Source organism: Rhopalosiphum padi, chromosome 3, assembly GCF_020882245.1.
Source record: "Rhopalosiphum padi isolate XX-2018 chromosome 3, ASM2088224v1, whole genome shotgun sequence".
NCBI classification, from domain to species: domain Eukaryota; kingdom Metazoa; phylum Arthropoda; class Insecta; order Hemiptera; family Aphididae; genus Rhopalosiphum; species Rhopalosiphum padi.
The window spans coordinates 81947835-81965162 of record NC_083599.1 but is presented as its reverse complement, the minus strand read 5'-3'; the positions used below and the strand labels follow the sequence as shown (position 1 = coordinate 81965162).

Below are 17328 nucleotides of genomic sequence, written 5' to 3'. Positions count from 1 at the left end.
AACAAAATTTTTTGGTGAAGGAATAGTTCCCCTAGGTTAAAATCCGGCCGAGATATGATTAACTAAAAATCCAAAACTTCATAATGAAGAACCATACTAGGGGGGAAGTGTTTTTACGGTCCCGACACAAGATCAAATTTGATCACCGACTTCCATACTACCAAGATCTCGAGTTCCAGACACGTCGAACAAACACTAAGGTTTTTCAAAATTAACTTTGTGGTGGGGTTGAAGGTACCCCGTCTACTTGGAAACTTTTTGGAGGGGCCTAAAACAAAACTTTTGGTGAAGGAATGGTTCCCCTAAGTTAAAATCTGTCCGAGATATACTTAATTAACTCAAAAACGGGTGGAGGAAAAACTTTTAGTGTGTTATGCACGTGGACGCCGGCCACCCACGACAATACTTTAAGTTTATACTAAGTTATAGTCGATTCCCTAAGAGGTAGTAATTCTTTTTTATTTAAAAGAAATAACAAGTAGTGTCGAGACTATAATGGGATATTTTTAAATATATTTTATTTTAATGTCATATTTGTATAGTTATAATTATAATAAAATATAATAAAACCGTAATATAATTCGTCATATCCAAACTGGAAAGCAAGTGCGTCCGATATCGCATCGGCCGTACTCGCCGGACAAATTTAGTTTGAAAACAGATAATTTTGTTTTTCATCGCATAGGTCATGCGAACATTGAGATGACGTTATAAATATATTACATATTTATAACTATTATTTAATTATAATTATTAGGTATATAATAATTTTTTAAGTATTATATTTTATTTTATTACCTAATCATCATAGAGTTATTGATATTAGAGGTCCAAAAACGAAGCGTTTTATTTTTATGGAATAAATGACACCTTAAATATAGGGATAGGATAAAGAATGGAATGCAGTAACTAAGCAAACTAAAATGGGTTATAAATGAATTAATTTTTTTCATTTATTGAGAACTGAAAATATTTGTAGTACGTTTATAGTTTTTCGTACGCATTGTATGCATTGGACGTAATTACAATGGGCATCTTGCGATTTTCGGAATGCGATGCGATAAACGCGTTGTTGAAATCTCGAAAAAAAAAGTTATAAAACATTTGTTAGGTAAAAATACAATAATGTATACGTTATTTTTTAATTTATACGGTATAATATTTGAATTTATGTATGAATAACTTATAAATTATAATACTTAATACACATCATTATCACTTAAATTCAAATTTCTAATTATTTGATAATTATTTAATAATTTATTGTATAAGTATAAACATTACTTGCATTTCAGATTATATAGGTATTACATTTTGTTCGTATCATAGTTTTAATAGGCTAGTTATTATGAAACAACTCGTTAAAAATAAAAAGTAGCAGTTATGATAGCAATCCAGTGGTTTTCTCCGTGATTTTTTGTTACAGTAGTTGTAGCGTATATGCTACTATAGGTATATTATACCCGGTCCGGCGAGAGAACGCACCTCGTTCGCGCATCCAAATGACGGAGCTCCGTCGTCTCGAGGTGAATTTCTCCCACCACGACTACGACCGTGACGGAGGCTCAAGGTGAAATCTCCCACAACGCGGCGAACGCGTAGTAGGAGGTAACCGACCGCGTACGATGGACGATGCTCGGGCTGGTTACAGTGTGATTGGTATTTTCACAATTTAAATGTCACCACAGAATAGATTAAATTTAATCTACTCTGGGTGTAGGCGACTGCAGTCTGCAAGTATTCATTGTCATAAACTAATAACTATAACTAATAATTAGGGCCCGGATTGCAAAGTGCATATTTTTTTGGTTGATCTTACACAATGCTTTCTAAGTACATAATTCGTTTCATGTAACGATGGTTTCAAAGTTACAAATTTTATTTTGCATTTTTTTCCATTTATTGACGTTTTTTCATTTTCAGAGCTTTTTTAGCATTATTGGGTCATTTTATTGGTTTTTAATGCATATTTGTTCAATACGATAAGATTTAGGCTATTCAAAATATTATCTAAAAATAAATCATACGAAAATATCAGAAGAATTAACTACAAATGATATTTGTCACATGAAATTTGTTCCTATTACATACGTGGACGTCGAAAGGAGCTTTTCCACGTACAAAAATATTCTTTCAAATAATAGAAGATCTTTGGTGTTTAAACATATTAAACAATATATTATTATTCAATGCAATGCTCAAAATTTAGTAAGTACAATAGGCTTACTTAGAATTTTAATTTTACATTTATCAAGTCATCATTTCAAATTTTCAGTTTTTTTTTATTATAAATAATTATAAATTATAATATTTATTATAAATAATAATTATAGCTTATTTATAAATTACAAATCGAATAAATAAATATACAGTATTTTAAGGTCGTTTTTTTTATTTTAAAGGTCATGTTTGTGGTATAAATTTTTGGAGCATATTTGTATGGTTTTAAGTGCATTTAAATTCGGGCCCTACAAATAAGTAATAAAACTTTATTAGGTACTGTTTAGATAATATAATTTATTAATTTAAAACTGATCCAATTGAATAATAATAATAAAAGATCGTCGGGACCAAAATGTCTTACTAGAAAGAATAATTATATTAATAATATATAACCTATTATAAGGCCATGATATAATTATTAATTTACAACTAATAAGCGACGGCTGGAAATCGGTAAAATAATTTAAAAATAACTAGCAAATTAAATTAAACCACATTTATACGGATCATGAACGCGGGAATTTGTCAAAATTGAGTGCGAACGTTCGCCGCTAGGACACGTCATATTCGTCTGCGGCAAAGCGCTATAAATGCATTTTGCCGCGTAGCCGTTGAAAATGTTGAAATTGAGGTAGAGCCGATAGCTGTCACCCGGTCGCTGTGTCATTCTGTATTTTGCGTTCCGGCTACACGGACGACTTATTTAGTATTTACCACCAAGCACAAGTGCACAACCTATAAATGTAAGTACGATATTGATGACTACATCTAATATTTTACTTATCTTTATACCCAAATACAATTTTAAATACATTTAATGATTGTATTACATTTGGTAATAATCAATTAATATTTTTGAATAATATGCAGGGCCAGATTTAGACTCACTGAATCCAGGGGCAAATCTTTTTTGAGGTCCCTAGCAGGTTAGGTTAAGTTTTTTTCTGCATTAAAATCTTGATGACTCGAAATATTTGTAGTTAGTCGAATTACTTTTTTTCCGTGAACTTTGATAAGTTACCGAGAGTACACTGTAATTGTAATTTGTATTATCATTTTCTATACACGATAAAATTTTGAAAATATTTTAATTTATTTGAACTGTTTACAGATATACTCAGTTTCCAACTTTTTAGGTTTTTTTTCTATAAATTTCAATAAAATATTAAAATGTTATTTGTTGTGTAAAAAAGCTTGAAAATTTAATAGAAGGCTCCTATTAGTAGTTGAAAAATATTAATAATACATAGTCACATTTTTTTTATAAGCATTTAAAGTTCAAATTTACAAAATATAAAATAAGTAAAAAAGAAAAAAAATTTTTTATGTTAGAAATTCTTAAAATTTTTTTTTAAAATCTATGATTATTTGCAAATTATTTTGAGCTATAAATTCATAAAAAATGTAATACAAGATTTCTCAAAAGTTTTGTCAACCTTTAACAAGAAAAAAAAATGTTTACATGAAAGTCACTTTAAGTTTTTATGAGGGTATGAAGTTCATAATATTACAACATTGGATATTTATTATTTACTTGCCATTTCATAATAGCAATTAAGCATATCCGTTTTTTCTTGATTTGAATAAGACATAATGTATTTATATCAGTTGAAGGCACTTGACTGTTTATACAGAAAACAAATTTAAAATGTATAGTTAAATATTATTGTCTGACAAAAATTTTAAGATGTATGATTTATATTATTACCATGAATTGATACTATTTGAAATTCCCTTTAAGGTAAGTATAGAAAAAAAAATTAATTTCACAATAATTTATTGAATAAATTAAAATTATACATACATGTACATTGTACACATAATTAAGTAATTATAATTTGCATACAAATATTAATATAATAAGTATAAGTATAATATATAATTTTATATATTATTTATATAATTCATTCAAATTATAAAAAAAAAAATTGATTAAATGATAAAAATACAAGTTACCTTATATTGTTTAGCAATCAGCATATTTTGCATTATACAGTTAATTTTAGAACAGGACATATTTATAAATTTAATGATTAGGCAATTCACCACGAGTCAAGTATACATATAATCGTTATTTTTTAAACATCATAATTCAAGTCATTATGGCCCGATTTTTAACAAAATGTATATTTTTACACTTAAAATAATTCTGATTAAATATTGATAAACATTTCCTAATTTCTAAATTCTATTTCTATAGTTAGTATTATCTTAATGTAATGATAATTATAATACCTATTGGGTGTTGGATACAAGTTCAATATGTTAAAATTATTATAAAATTAAGTAAAATAATTTTAACTTAGCTCAGTTATACATATATAAATTTATAATTCTCTTTATTAATGACATTTCAATTTTTTCATAGTAAATAAATCTTTAAATACTTTAAATATTTTTTTAAATATTTATACACATTAATATAATACTCACAAACAATATATATTATATTGTTAATGCATAAATATGTTCATATTCTTAAATTAATTTTTTGCATTAAAAACCGGGCCCTAGTAACAATAAATCCCTAATTAATTTTATTTTATATTATAAGTAACCACTATAAAATGTTAATATCATTTTAAAGTCCAGGATTATGAAAAATCTATTCCAAATTTGATGACACAGTTTAATCAAAATTTTCGTTAAGCAGTTATGCAAAATATGAGTAATGATAAACATGTGTTCAAGAAATTCAGAACAAATTCTCCATTAACCCCAGACCTAAAACAATAGTAACATTTAAAAGTGGCACTAATAATATATTAACTTAGATATTTAAATTTAATAGTAATAATTAATAACTTAATAATTAGCAATAAATAGGCAACAACATCAACCATTTACAAAAAACAATGTTTATTTTGCATATTACTAACTACTAAGTAATACCTAAATATAATTTTAAAAATATATTTAATTTAATATTTAAATTGGGTAAACATTTATATAAACAAGTACTTAGTGATAATCATAATATACATATGTGATAGATTTTTTTTTTTAAAACATTAATAATTTAATTTACTCTATTTATAAATATTATAATTATTTTTATTTTTATTTTTATTAAACATAAGTTTTAATGATTCATGTTGCTGCCCCATATTTAATTTAACTACATGATATGAAGTATTACAATTTAGTATACTAACATTTACAATATTTTTTTATCATTTACAATTTTCTTTACATATTATTTATTGATAGGTTACTGTTTTCCTCAGGAATGTAGTTGGGCAGACTTGATTATTTTACGCTTCTTTGAAATTAACTAGATTATCTACAAAAAAGATAATAAAAACCTAAAAACTTCCTCGTAAAATTGAATAATGTTACAAATAAAAAATATTTATACACACCTATGATTGATGTTGTTATATGTTGGAATATTATAATCCAATATAGTATTTTAACAGTATTATTTTAGTTTTCACATTGTTCTCAATTTTTCTAAATACAATTGTAGTATAATATGTATATTCTTCAAGTTGTATGTCCATGAATATTCTTAGTACATGCTTGTAATTATCTTAGAATTTTAGTATGCAACAAACATTCTGGATTAATTGAAGCCAATAGCTGTATAGTTAAAATTCAACTTGATTTTAAAACAAGCTATGTATTATCAACTTATAAATAATACATAATAGATCTATAATATTGTCTATTGATATACATTTGACCAAAAATTGTATAGAACTGATAAAACTGAAATTAAAATTTTTTAAATATATTATTATTATTTACTATAATTTTTAAAGCTTTTTACAAAATTAGTAAAACTTACCTATAAATTATTCCAAGTTCCTGATAGGTCGTCAAGTAGTATTCACATGTATAATACCAATTTAAATGAAACTTAGGTTTAAATAAATAGTTAAACAAAATACGTCATAAAAAAACTACTTATGATTACCCATCATATTTATTATAATTTTTACTTATTTAACAACATTATATTAGAGAATAAAATATGTTTCAATATTTAATTATATTATGTATGTTGGCGTATGACGTGTTTACTCTTTACGTTAGCAATGAAAGTAATAAAATAATTGAATTTTCAATCACAGAAAAGACGACTTAAATTAAACTTATTAAACTAAATGTCACATGAATTTTATATTTTTTTGTTTAAAAGTTATAGGAAATTATTTGGCATATTAGCATAGGCCATAGCACTGAAAAGTAAACATTTGTATTATCTATTTTTATTGGGAATACTCAACGGTTTGGTTCGATGAGAGTTTATCTGTGATTAAAGTATTATCATTTGTCACGTGGTTTATATAGGAGGTATTTTGATATTATGATATTGTTATCATAATAAAACCACGATAATAAAAATTTAAAATGATAAGATCTGTTTCGTCTGATTTATTAAGTTTGTTCCAACACGGGATTTGGGACTAGTTGCCGACTGATCCATGATTGGTTTACGGCGCATGCGCTACCGTGGACTAATCGTGGATTTTGACCACTGTTGGAACGCGTTTCTGACTGAATACTGATGGACTGCGCTTACAGTGTGCCCAAATTTAAAATAAAAAGTATGGTGCCGTAATACTGGTAGTAGAGTCGCTGTCCCCGAGTATGAATACAAAACTGAAGACCCAGCAGCCAGCAGGTGATAAGCTGATAAGCATATCCTGCATTCCTGCGATCCTGCCTAGTGCCTACCTTACGGTCTCACCGGCATTCATTACTGTGGTTGCTGTAAATACAGCTTAGTTTACTGTTTACTAGTTCTTTTTTCTATGGTTTACTTTTTGCTTAGTAAACTTGTCTGTGGTTGCTGTTAATTGCATTAAAAATGAGCGATATTGACGATTCAGATGACTTTTTTGCATCCAGTTCTTCCTCTGACGACGGATTGGACTTAATTAATAACCATAAAATAAAAAACGAACGTTTTATAGGTGAGTAGATGTTTACGGGCTTCTGTTTTATTAACGATTAATTTACTTTTTTTTTGTTTAGAAGAAACTGTAAGAAACTGCATTTCAGGATTAGTCGTCATTTGACAACAAGGATTACTGATTTGTACAGAGAAAGTAATTATTTTAAAAAAACAGACATGGCCAATTTGGTAAAATACCTGCGGATGACCAGGTTGGTAGTGTTTTAGTTCAGTTTATGTACATTGTACCTATTTGAGCATTGATTATAATATATCTTTAGTCCCAGGTAGAAAGGGCTTAATTTAATCAACTTTTCAGCTCAGCCATTTGAAAGTTTGGAAATTCCCTACACATATTAGTATCACAACTACAAATATTATAGAAATCATTTATGTATATTAATCAAATTCTGTGTACATTTATGACCTAAAATTCTTAAATTTGTAATTATTTATAGACTTAACTAATTACTTAATTTGGATTTCACTTATTCTGACTCTTTTTTTTTACGACAAGTCTTTTTGATCAAATAAATTATGACTTATATGATTTTGATCAAAACTTATCAAATTTAATTACAAATTAATGTTTACTCTATAGAATACAATTTTATTAAATAGTACAATATATATTTTGATATAAGAATTAAAGTTTATAATAAATTAGTCTTGAAACTTAATAATAAAAAAATTCAAAATAGATTTTAACTTTTGTAACATAAGAATTATTAAAAAATAGTTTTCCTTTTAGTTTTATTTAACATAATTTAATTATATTTAATCAGATTCACTGGGATCTGGGTTATATGATGGGTCTTCACTTTCATTGTTTTTTAAATTTTAGTAGAAATCATGATAAATATCAGAGGAAGAAGATCTATTAAAGTATTTTTTCTTTTCTTTCGATATAGGTAATATCTCATGATATGCTTATTCTAACATCAATTCTAAATTTCTTGTTCTCCTTCTCCTTAAATTTAATGTTTTAAATGGTTCATATTATTTATTAAGTCTTTTATACCTGATTAAGGTATAAGTTATGTTATGCCTTTTCTACCAAACTTAAAATAGAAAAACTCCAAATATACCCTATTTATTTATTTAATAAAGTCAGTAACAATCATCACTGATTTATTTTGGACCAAAAAAATCAGCAAAAATCAAGCTTTAAATCTACGGAAAAAAAACATTTTTGTGAAAAATTTACTTAAGCCCTTTTTACCTGGGACCAAAGATATACTCAATGGTATTAGCTAGCATTTAATATAATATTAACAGTTCACACAATGCACCTACCACTTTACCATTTATTGATTTTAGGTCCTTATATTTATGTGGTTTGTTGGGCACCAAACTGCAAGCTTCCGTGATGTTGTAGACCGTTTCAATATTCCACTAAGTTCTCTGCATAGAATTATTGAACGGCCTACATACTTTTTGAGCAACTATTCGCCACAAATAATCAAATGGCCTAACGATGAAGAAAAACGAGAATCAGAGATTTCATTCAGAGCTAATGGATTTCCTATGGCTATAGGGGCTATCGATGGTTGCCATATCAAGATAGATAAACCTGATAATGATCCAGATTCATACATAAATAGAAAGGGATATTATTCAATACAGATGCAGGTTGTCTGTGACCACAACCGCAAAATCATTGATTTTTTGCCGGTTATCCTGGGTCCGTACACGATAGCAGGGTATTTAGGAATTCACCAGTCTGCAATACTTTGGAAGAAAAATGTGGTCCATATTTCTTGCTCGGTGACAGTGGGTATCCGTTACAAACGCGATTGATGACCCCATTCAAGGACCGAGGGCAATTAACAAGGAAGCAATTTAATTATAATTTAAAGTTGAGCCAAAACAGATATCGCATTGAACACTGCTTTGGAATTTTGAAGCAAAAATTTAGACAGTTGTATCACTTAAAATTCAGAAACATCATTAAAATTGTTCATTTTATGCGAGCGTGTTGTGTGTTACACAACATTGCCATTGATGATGAATTCCTCGAAGAAATTTCAGAAGATTTCTCTGCATCAAACGCACAAATACAAGCTGTACCACAAAACCAAGGCATTTTGGAGGAAGAGGATATTGAGGAAGACCAAGATGCCAAAAGGATTAGGGACAGAATAGTAGATGCACTTTTTATTTAATTATTACTAGTTAAGAGTTTAAATTTAAGTTACGTTTAGTTATGTAAATATATTTATATACAATATACATACCTATCTATTATATTATATTTTATTTTATTTTTTAAACTATAATTAGTAGAGGAGGTTGGTAAGTTAAAAGTTGTGTGTTTACTTATGTATAGTACAATAGATTTATACTTTAAAACATAACAAAATAAAATTTCAGTCCCACTTTTTAATAATAATAATCACAGGCAAATATAAATAGTACAACTTATTTATGTATAGTACAATACATTTTAAAACATAACAAAATAAAATTTCAGTCCCACTTTTTCATAATAATAATCACAGGCAAATATAAATAGTACAACTTATTTATGTATAGTATAATACATTTTAAAACATAACAAAATAAAATCTTAACTTTTTCATAAAAATATTCACACACTGTACAACATTTTAATGTATGCTTTGATTACATCTGAAGAATAATATCGTGATCATCGCTTTCCATTACTGCAGTCTTATCGCATCCAACAATTGAGTAGTCATATGAAGTATTGTTTTTTTTTGCAACAACATTGTGCATTCGCAGACGTACAGTCGTCATGTCCACATCGACTTATTACGCTCCGTTAATTATTAAAAATAAATAACATCAGTGCGTCAGTGCCGGGTCTTATTCTATACTCACGGAATCGTCTTAATCGCTGTTTTTTAACGGTCTTCCGCACACGCCCATCGGGGGCTCGACCCCTCGGAAATCATCAAAAATCTAAACCATACTTACAATACGGTAAGCGACCAAAATTATTATTTACGGAACTCCCGTAGGTTACTCCAGTGCAATCAAATCGCATACGACCTTATCGCGTCCAACACGCGACCCGTCCTTCGTTATCTTAATTAACCTATTATATCAACATGGCGTTATCTAATAAAAATAAAACAGTTTCTCCTCTTATTATTCCGAAATCACGTATACAGAGCGTGCCAAATCAACCTGCCGAAAATATACAGGAAGACAATAGTAATGACGGATGGATAACTCCGACTCCGACCAAACGCAATCAAACCTCTCCAAATGCATCATCCAAATCAAGCAAACAGTTTATAACTCCAAATCGCTTTGCACTATTCTCAAATCAGCACGATCAAACTAACTCCAATCCAACAGTGTCTGTTCCCGATGTCACAATGGACGATACCCACCCAGTTCCAAAACTTCCACCCCCAATATATATTCGTTTAGTAAACGACTTCAAGTCCTTCTGCTCAACCATTCATTCGGTCACTAATGGTGAAGCTTTTACCTGTAAAAGTTCTACTAATGGACTCAAACTATCAACCAGCACTCCAACTTCTTATAGAAATGTAATCAAGTTTCTTAAAGACAGTAAAGCCGACTTCCACACTTATCAGCCAAAACAAGAAAGAGCCTATAGAATAGTCGTTAGAAACCTACACCACACAACATGTACTTCAGACATCGAACAAGAATTACTCTCCCACGGCCACACCGTCAGAAACATAACCAATGTTCTCCAGTATATCACTAAGCGCCCTCTCCCTCTATTTTTTATAGACCTGGAGCAGGCCGACAATAATAAAGAAGTTTTTAAAATCGAATTTTTATGCTATTCAAAAATTAAAATAGAAGAACCACGCGTAAAACGTCATATTGTCCAGTGTCTTCGCTGCCAAGAATATGGCCATACAAAATCTTATTGTAACCATTCTCCTAACTGTGTCCGCTGTGGGGAGCAACACCTTTCAGAAACCTGTCAAAAACCTACAAATCTACCACCCGAATGTGCCCTATGCAAAGGTTACCATCCAGCTAATTATAGGGGATGCCCTAAACACAAGGAAATCCAATCTTCTCAACTGCATCGTCTCAAGACATCTCAACATTCTGGTCCTCCGAATCAAAAACTCCCTGTTAAAAACGTGTCCCTCGATACTGTAAACACCACTTCAAACTCACTCTATCATCATAATACTTCTTATTCTCAAGTGACAAAAGATAACGGCTTCTCTCCTCCTCCCTCTTCCACTCATAATACTGATGACCTCTCACTCAAAATCTCTTCCTTCCTTGACGATCTCAAAAATTTAATAAATCCGTTAATCTCTCTTCTTACCACAGTTATCAATAAACTTCTGTCAAAAAGCAATGACGTATAATTCAAATAATATTCAACGTCGCATCACCCTTTTTTTATGGAATGCAAATGGTCTAATTCACCAAAAAAATGAGCTTAAAGCCCTTCTACACACCTTGAACTTAGACTTAATCCTAATCAGCGAAGCTCACCTAACACCTAACGCTTCCTTCAAAATACCTGGTTATCAAACATATCACTGTGATCATCCGGACAAAACCGCTCACGCAGGCTCTGCCATTCTTATAAAATCCGATATAAAACATTTTATATTGCCCTCCTTTCAAAGTACCTCCATACAAGCAACCAATATAGCTATACAAATTAACCATATACCAACTACCATATCATCGGTATACTGCCCACCATCTTCCAAATTAACCACTCACGATTTTACAAATTATTTATCCTCTTTAGGAAACACCTTTTTAATAGGTGGCGATTTTAACTCCAAACACACTGCCTGGGGATCCAGAATTATCAACACTAGAGGCAGAATCCTCTACAACATTTCTGTAAACAAAAGTCTTAAATTTATTTCACCCCCAAATCCAACGTATTGGCCAACGCATCAAAATCGACTACCTGACACATTAGAATTCTTCTTAACTAATTTACCAAATCACATAAATTATTCAATAACTAACTCAACCGATCTATCATCGGATCACACCCCTGTACTATTATGCCTAAACGACCATTATGTGGACAAAACTACATACCCGACTATTACTCCAGGAAAAATTAATTGGAATCTCTTCAGTAAAACTGTCGAAGCCCAAATATCACTTAATGTGTCCTTAAAAGATCACTCTGAAATAGATGCAGCTGTTCACTCCCTTACAAACATTATTCAAAACTCCGCCCTTAGTTCCTCTTCTCCTACTCACTTAAACACTAATAAATACGGTAACCTTCCACAATACTTACGCAACTTAATTACGGAGAAACGCCGAGCTCGTTCCAAATGGCAAAGAACTCATCTTCCGAGCGATAAAACTACATACAACCAACTTACTTGTAATCTGAAGAATCTTCTAAGGAAACATAATTCTAACTCTTATCATAACTACATTAAATCAATTACAAACTCAAACAAATCATTATGGAAGGCAACCAAAAATCTTCTTAAGGAAAAAAACATTGCTCCTCCTCTACGTAATCCTGATAACTCATTTGCTATATCTAATATAGATAAAGCCAATCTCTTTGCTACTCATCTTGCAAATAACTTTTCTCCGCATCCAGATATAAATATATTAGAACACACTGATCATATAAAACAATCTTTAGACACCTCTCTCCCCATGGCCTTTCCAGCTAAGCATACATCCCCTTCAGAAATTCTATTCATAATCAATAAACTACCAAAAAACAAATCTCCTGGTCACGATGTCATCACTAACCAAATAATCAAAAACCTTCCTAAAAAAGCAATAATTTTTCTTACTTACATATACAACTCCATACTACGTCTATCATACTTCCCATCAACCTGGAAACATTCCATTATAATACTAATTCATAAACCTGGAAAACCTCCAGAATCTCCCTCCTCATATCGACCTATTAGTCTCCTTCCTACCCTCTCTAAAATCCTTGAAAAAGTTCTCCTTAAAAGAATCTACCCAATTATTAATTATTTTAATATAATCCCTAATACGCAATTCGGCTTCAAAAACAAACACTCTACTCTACACCAAGTGCATAGAATAACTGATATTATCTCCTCTTCTCTCGAAACAAAAAATCACTGTGAAGCTGTTTTCCTCGACGTTGCACAGGCGTTTGACCGAGCGTGGTCAGACGGACTTCTTTACAAACTCCGCTTCCTTCCGGCTCCTTTGTTTCTTATACTTAAGTCCTTCCTAACCAGTCGCACTTTTGCGGTCCGCTATTTAGATGATATATCAAATTCACATCATATCACTGCAGGTATACCTCAAGGTAGCATCTTAGCTCCTACTCTCTATAACATCTTCACCTCGGATATACCTCACTCTAACGACACTTTTATTGCCACATTCGCTGATGACACTGCTATAATCTCCTCCCACTCAGACCCCGATCAATCCTCCAAACAACTCCAGGATCATCTGATACAACTCCAAAACTGGTTCCGCCTTTGGAGAATAAAAATTGAGGAATCCAAATCTAGCCACATAACCTTCACTCTACGCTCTATTAACAGTCATCCCCTATCTATCAACAACAACATAATCCCTCAACAAGACAATGTTAAATATCTAGGTATCCATCTTGACAAAAAACTCAATTGATCAAACCATATAAAAATCAAACGCAAATCCTTAAATTTACGTCTTCATTCTCTTAGAAATCTATTACGCTCCAAAATTCCACTTAAGACCAAAATTCTAATATATAAACAAGTTATAAGACCAGCCATGACTTACGGCATACAAATTTGGGGTGCAGCTAAAAAGTCAAATATTAACATACTCCAATCCTTCCAGTCTATAAGCTTACGCATCATCACAGGTGCCCCTTGGTTCGTCAGCAATCAATCCCTTCATATTGACCTGCAAATCCCAACTCTTCCTGAACTAGCCTCTCAATCTTACAAAAAACTTCACACAGCCATAATTAACCATCAAAATCCACTTATCTCCAATCTCCGTTCTTTAACTAACCCTATCAATCCGCTACGTCGTTTAAAACGACGTTGGCCCAGAGATCTATTAAACTGATGATTTAATGACATTTTGAAGTGGTGTCACTGGACGCCTCCTTCTCTCAAGCCTTCATGTTCTTTTTTGTTTTTTTTTTTTCGTTTAAGTTTTTTTTTCTCAAATTTACTTATTGTATTATATGTATACAGATTGTAAATATTCATTTAATAAAAAAAAAAAAAAAAAACAACATTGTGATTGCAATATCACATTCCTTTCCTTAATGAGCTCATTCCTATTTTTAAGTAGTTGTAATTTTTCATTTTCTATTTCTAATCTTTTTTGTTGGTAATTTAATCTATCTTGTCTAATTTTTTCAATTGTGCTAATTTTCTTTCTTAATTTTTTTTTTTTAGTAACTTCTTCTTGATAAATAATAATGTTTTCATTTGTGTTCTTTTTTGAGGTTGATGGACCAGAAGGTCCTTGAGTTGGACAAACATCTTGTTCGGAAAAATTAAGAACATCATGAACCTCCTCAGAGGATAGTAAAATTTCAGGGTGGACATTTTTTTTATGTGCAAATATCTGGTCCATTTCTTCGCTGAATTCAAAATATTTCTTTCCTTGTCCTGTACTATTTTTGTTTTCGGCATACTTTTTATAATTTCTTTCCAAAACGCGCCATCGATTTTCACAGTTATTTGGATTAATTTTCATTTTATATGTTTGACTCATTTCGTCGGAAATTATTGCCCACATTTGTTTTAAACTTCTAATTTTCATTGTTCCAACTTTTTCCCTATATTTACCGTATAAATCTATCAATGTCTTGGAATTATGTATACTCCACCTACATTCTTCTTGGATAGCAGTGGTGACCCCAGATGCCATTACTATAAATTCATTTAACTCTGAAATTGAAAATGTATACTTAAAAAAAATGTATTTCTTAAGATAAATAAAAAAACATTCAAACGTTCAAAACGTAATGTACAGAATCTAAAACTATGTATAACATACCTTCCATTTTTAAAATTGTGTTCTAACGTATAAATTTTAAACTTGAATGAGTGGTCAAGGAGCTCTGTGTCTGTGTATCTAAAAAAAAATTGTATACACATTAAATCGTAACACTAATATATTACATATTATGTGGGCAAAAATAAGAAAAAGAAAAGCCTAACCTACCCTTTGTTGAAACATGAGTTAATTACTATTAATTACTATTTTGTAATAATAATTAATTACTATTTACATCAATGTTTATGAATATAAAATAACCAAACTTCACCAAACTGTGTATTTTAATCATTTCCAGATACTTGGTATAAAATTGCTTGACTGACAAAAAAACCAACACTAACACTTCATAATTTACCCCTTGCATTGAATTTGTATGATTACTACAATATATACATGAACATTTCATTTATTTTATTAACATTAAAATATATACATTTTAGTTAACAAGCAACAACCATTATCCCTATTCCTCATTTAGATAAAATTAAAAACCTGTTTGATTACCCACTCCAATTATCCACATTTGTTCATTTAAACTATATAAGTTGATAACATTTGATTATTAAACTTGTGGATATAGGTATCTGACAAATGAAAAAAAACTATTTAGGTACGAATAATTAACTATATAATAAAATAAATATAAAATAATAGATATTAACTTACTGTCAACCGTGATACTTTCGTTAGTAATCACTAATCACTGTAGTAGAGTTTGATGTTTTTGCACTGGTTGTAGTGGATGACAATTCATGTTTAGTTACACTTTTCTGATGATTAACATCGACATTGTTTGATTCATTGATTGTTAGATTAGTATTTTAACTAAAAAATTATAATAATTAAAATTCAAATGCGAACGACTGATACAAATAACCGAATTGATAACAAATAATAAATAAATAAATGTATGATAACAGTGTCTCGGACTCCCAGTCCGGTCAAAATCCGCGGATCGTTTTGACTGTCAATAACCAGTCACACAACTGGTCTAATAACGTGTTGGAACAACCATCTGACAGTTTGAGTTTGCGTTTCAGACGAGTTGGAACGGAAAAATTCTACTGCGCATGCTCCCGGCAGTTCGATGATAGTTTTATCGTGTGTTGGAACAAACCTATTATTAATCATAATCTTTGATATTACGGATATAGTGCCATAGTCCACGATAGTCCATAGTTCGTATTCTGTATTCATGTAGGTAGTAGGAGGTATAAATTAAACTAAAACGATATTAGTACCTTTGGTCGAACGATAACGATTTATAATTTGAACTACTGGTCTTTGCAATTAATAATTGTGTTCTAATCAATGTCTCACAGCCGTAATAACCTTTGGGACTAACACCTAAAAACCTCAAACCACCCAACTTTGAGCAGCTATAACTTGCGAACGGTTAAATGAAAAATAGTAATTTAAACGTTAGAATTGAAGGGCTCCGTGCAACAACGAGACAAGTCCACTTTTTTTCAAATGTCACTTTTTGATGTTATCATAAACAGATTTTTTTTCTTTACAATTGTGTGCAACAACAAGACATGTCCAATGATTATCTACGGAGTTATTGAGTAAATGGACTTGTCTGGTTTAAGATATTATGAGCAAGAACCTGATAAGTCCGGACTTGTCTGGTTTTTGCGCAGAACTGTTGGCTACACTGAAAAATAGTATAATATAGTTAGTAGATAGTAGTCATATTTTCCTCATTATCATTTATAATAATAATTATTATTATAATAAAATATTACCTACTATATAATTAATTGTTAGTATTTGGAATTTTGTTTCTACTTCTAGTCGTAAATAATATGACTGATTATAAAATGTTAATGTTAATGTATTGTTTTTACTTTTATTTAGTTGCTGTAACGGGCATAGTGTTATTTATTTTCTTTATAGTTATATTATTTTTCAAAATGAACTGTGATAATATAGCAAAACAACTTGAATATGATGAATCTTTTTCTGACTCATCATTTGATGATGACATTCAAGATCCAGATTACATAATTATTGAAAATGACGAACTCGGAGGCATACTGGCTTTTGATTCTGATCCAGATGATAATTTTGAACTACTTCCAACGACACCCTCAGGATCAGTTAATATTATATCAGAATCCAGTGAAGATGAACCACCTATATCTATTTGTAAAGGTAAGAAAAGAATAAATAATAAATCAAATTGGAAACGTAATATTACAAAAAAGAGTAAGTCTGATGGTATTGTA

The 17328-nt window shown here is 30.2% G+C and overlaps 1 protein-coding gene across 1 annotated transcript; it reads left to right on the top strand.

Annotated features, from left to right (window-relative positions):
* Positions 1-1502: 1502 nt before the first annotated feature.
* On the top strand, positions 1503-9291 carry LOC132926213 (putative nuclease HARBI1). The gene is given in 5 exon segments (XM_060990554.1): positions 1503-1570; positions 7207-7295; positions 7298-7338; positions 8447-8789; positions 8792-9291. Coding segments are annotated over 5 exon segments (1041 nt in total).
* Positions 9292-17328: the final 8037 nt, after the last annotated feature.